This window comes from Macrotis lagotis, chromosome 2, assembly GCF_037893015.1.
Source record: "Macrotis lagotis isolate mMagLag1 chromosome 2, bilby.v1.9.chrom.fasta, whole genome shotgun sequence".
Lineage (NCBI taxonomy): Eukaryota > Metazoa > Chordata > Mammalia > Peramelemorphia > Peramelidae > Macrotis > Macrotis lagotis.
Window position 1 is genome coordinate 194,078,918 of NC_133659.1, and position 3,470 is coordinate 194,082,387.

The 3,470-nt window shown below is 35.3% G+C and overlaps 1 protein-coding gene across 1 annotated transcript; it reads right to left on the minus strand.

Moving 5' to 3' along the window:
• Positions 1-354: 354 nt before the first annotated feature.
• Positions 355-718, minus strand: LOC141511377 (large ribosomal subunit protein eL34-like). Its single transcript, XM_074220596.1, has one exon. It carries the CDS (start codon positions 707-709, stop codon positions 356-358), a length of 354 nt encoding a protein of 117 aa, XP_074076697.1. The 5' UTR covers positions 710-718; the 3' UTR covers position 355.
• Positions 719-3,470: the final 2,752 nt, after the last annotated feature.

Consider the following 3,470-nt stretch of genomic DNA (forward strand, 5'->3'; position numbering starts at 1 on the left):
GATTAGTTTTATTGCTCTTTGGGCATAGTTTCAGATTGCTCTACAGAATGTCTGGATCAGTTCACAACTCCACCAATAGGACCTTAATGTTCCAATTTTCCCACATCCTCTCCCACATTGATCATTTTTCTATTTTGTCATTTTAGCCAATCTGATAGGTATGAGGTGATTTTAATTTGCATTTCTCTAATCATTAATGATTTGGAACATTTTTTCATATGACTATATATAGCTTTAATTTCTTCTACTGTCTTCATATCCTTTGATCATTTATCAGCTGAGGAATACCTTATGGTCTTTTTTTTTTCTTTTTTTTCACATTTTAATTTTCTTTATTATTCAAAAAACATCTTTTTTATTTACTTTTTGGACTCTGTGCTTGTGCCTTCAACACCTTCACAACAATTTTCTGCTCCTCAATCAGGAAAGCACGCTTGATCCTGTCACGGACATATTTAGCACACATGGAGCTACCATAAGCCCTGCTGACATGCTTTTTTGTCTTTGATAGCCTCATAAGAACTTTAGGTCTTACTGCCCGAACACCTCGAAGTCTTCCTGGGCACACACCACAGGCTGATTTTGGTGCTTTTCCAGCTTTCTTGGTGTAAAGGTAAACAATCCTGTTACCTGGAGTTCGTGACAGTCCAGTTTTGTTGGAAGCTGTATTGTAGGACAACCTACGCCGATATGTCAGGCGCTGAACCATTTTTAATTCCTTGTCAGGTTTGCCACTGGAAGAAGCAACTTATAGTCTTACAAATTTAATTCAGGTCTCTATTTATTTTAGAAATGAGACCTTTATCAGAAAAACTGTGAATATTGTTTTCTATTTTCCTTCTAATCTTGGCTGCATTGGTTTTATTAATGCAAAAATGTTTTAATTTAATATAGTCAAAATTATCCCTCTTGTAATTTATATAATGTCCTTATTTTTTGTTTGGTCATAAATTTCTCCCCTCTCCATAGATCGGACAGATAGACTATTTCTTCTTCTCTTAATTGGTCTATAGTATCATATCACCCTTTATGTCTGAATCTTATACCCATTTTGACTTTATTTTGGTATAGGGTGTGAGCTGTGGTTTTTTGCCAAGTTTTTAACCATACTATTTTCCAGTTTTCCCAGCAGTTTTTGTTGAAAAATGAGTTCTTATCCCAGAAACTTTCTTTGGGTTTGTCAAACAGTAGATTCCTATAATCATTTACTGCTGTTTCTTTTGTACTTATTCAAATCCACTGATCTATTACTCTATTTCTTAACCAGAACCAGGCAATTTTGATGACTGCCACATTATAATATGGTTTTAGATCTGGTACAGCTCAGCCTCTTCCTTTGCATTTTTTCCCATCAATTCCCTTGATATTCTTGTCATTTTTGTTGCACCAGATGAATTTTGTTACTATTTTTTTGGTTCTGACAAATAGTTTTTTGGTAGTTTGCTTGGTATGGCACTTAATAAGCAATTTAATTTTGGTAAAATTGTCATTTTTATTATATTAACCCGGTCTAATCATGAGCAAGTATTTTATAACTGTTTTTAGTCATTTTCCCATCCTCAAGTTACATTGTATCTATTTGTACTTAAATGTATCCTCCTATAAAATGTATGCTCCTTGAAGAAAGGAATTTTTTTAATTTTATTTTTATAGCTCCACTGACTAGAAGTGTCATGGATATAGCAGATACTTAATAAATGCTCGTTAGATTGTATTTGGGAGCTGCCAGATGGTATGTAGGAATGACCTCCTCTTCTATGGCCCTCACGACTGTATCTTAGAGTCTTGCCTCTCTCTGACTAAGGGTACCTTTCTTGTCTTGTCTCACATCTGAAATTCCTAATTCTGGTTCTACCAGTACTCACTCCAATATGTCCTACTTTTTCTGACACATCTCATTAGACACTCTTCTAGCTAGGCCTTGGAATGATGAACTTGGAGTCCAGGAGACCAAATCCTGCCTCAGATACTTACTATGTGCTCCTAGGCCAGTCACTTACCTTCTGCCTGCTTCAATTTCCTCATCTGTAAAATGGAGACAATAATAATGTCTATCTCCAGGGCTGTTATGAGGATCAAGTGAGATACTTGTAAAGCACTTTATAAATCTTTAAGCCCTATATAAAAATACTATTATTATTATTATTAATTTAAAGATCTTTCTATAGAGAAACCTAGAATAAGGTATTTTATTCTTCCAACATTCCCTTCCAGTTTCTTAAGGTGGCATCGGGGGCAACTAGGTAGCACAGTGGATAGAGCACTGGCCCTGGAGTCAAGAGGACCTGATTTCAAATTCAGCCTCAGACACTTAATAATTACCTAGCTGTGTGGTCTTGGGCAATGTAATCCCATTGCCATACTCTGGGCTGGCTTATTCAGTTAGAACCAAATAATGGGTTGGAACTATGGATAGGTTGCTTTGAGAGGCAATATGTATAGTTAAGAAGACTTGTGTTTGTCAAGAATCAATTAGGAGATACACTGTTATCCGGAGCTAAGACCTAGCAAGCAGACTGTGCTCTGAGCTTCTTGTAACAACAATCCATTTCTTCTCAACCTTTGGATATACACTGCTGCAACTAAATCACAGAACTGGTGATCCTTGAGCTCAGGGAAGTGTCAAGAAGTCCAGACATGAACTCCTGCTATGAAGAAACTTTTCATTACTATACAACTTTACCTTACTGTTGTTGTAATGTAGCAAATACACACTGTTTGACTCTTTGACTAGCCACAAATCTATAGAGTGAGTCCCTTCACAAGGGACTGGAACATTTGTCTAGTTTACTTCCTTGCTTGCAAGCTGTTTCCCCTCACTTTGAAATTAAATTCTTTGATTTCTTACTTTCTAGCCTGCTCTGTTCAACCATCAACAGGTTAGAGGCTGGTTCGATCCAGTTGATAGATTCAAATACTAAGCTATAGAGATATGAATGTAATAGAATATTTTTATGCTGTGAAATTGATGGAGATGGTTTCAGAGAATCCTAAGAAGACTTGAATGAATCATTGCAGAGAGAAGTGAACAGAATCAGAACAGTTTATACAACTATAACCATGTGGTAAAAACAGTTTTGGAAGACTTAGAGCCTCTAATCAATATGAAGATTAACCATGATTCTAGAAGATTGATGATAAAGAATGCTACTGGGGCAAGTCACTTAACCCCATTGCCTTAAATAAAAAATAAATTAAAAATAAAATAACTCAAAAGAATGCTACCAACCTGTGGACAGAGAAGTAGCAGACTAAATATGAAGAATGAGACATGTTTTTGGACATAACCAATATAGATCTATATTTTATTTGCCCAGGCTTTGTTTTTCTTTTTTCTAGTGGGGGTGGAAGGGAGGAGAAATGAATGCTTGATAATAGAAATAAAATAAAATTTAATTCAAAAAATAAAGAACAAATACTTTATTAGGATACTTATTAGTTATATAACTTTGGTTAATTTGTTTCTCTGG

Excerpts from the sequence above, each read along its gene's own strand:
- LOC141511377 (XM_074220596.1), bottom strand. The coding sequence starts at position 709 with ATGGTTCAGCGCCTGACATATCGGCGTAGGTTGTCCTACAATACAGCT.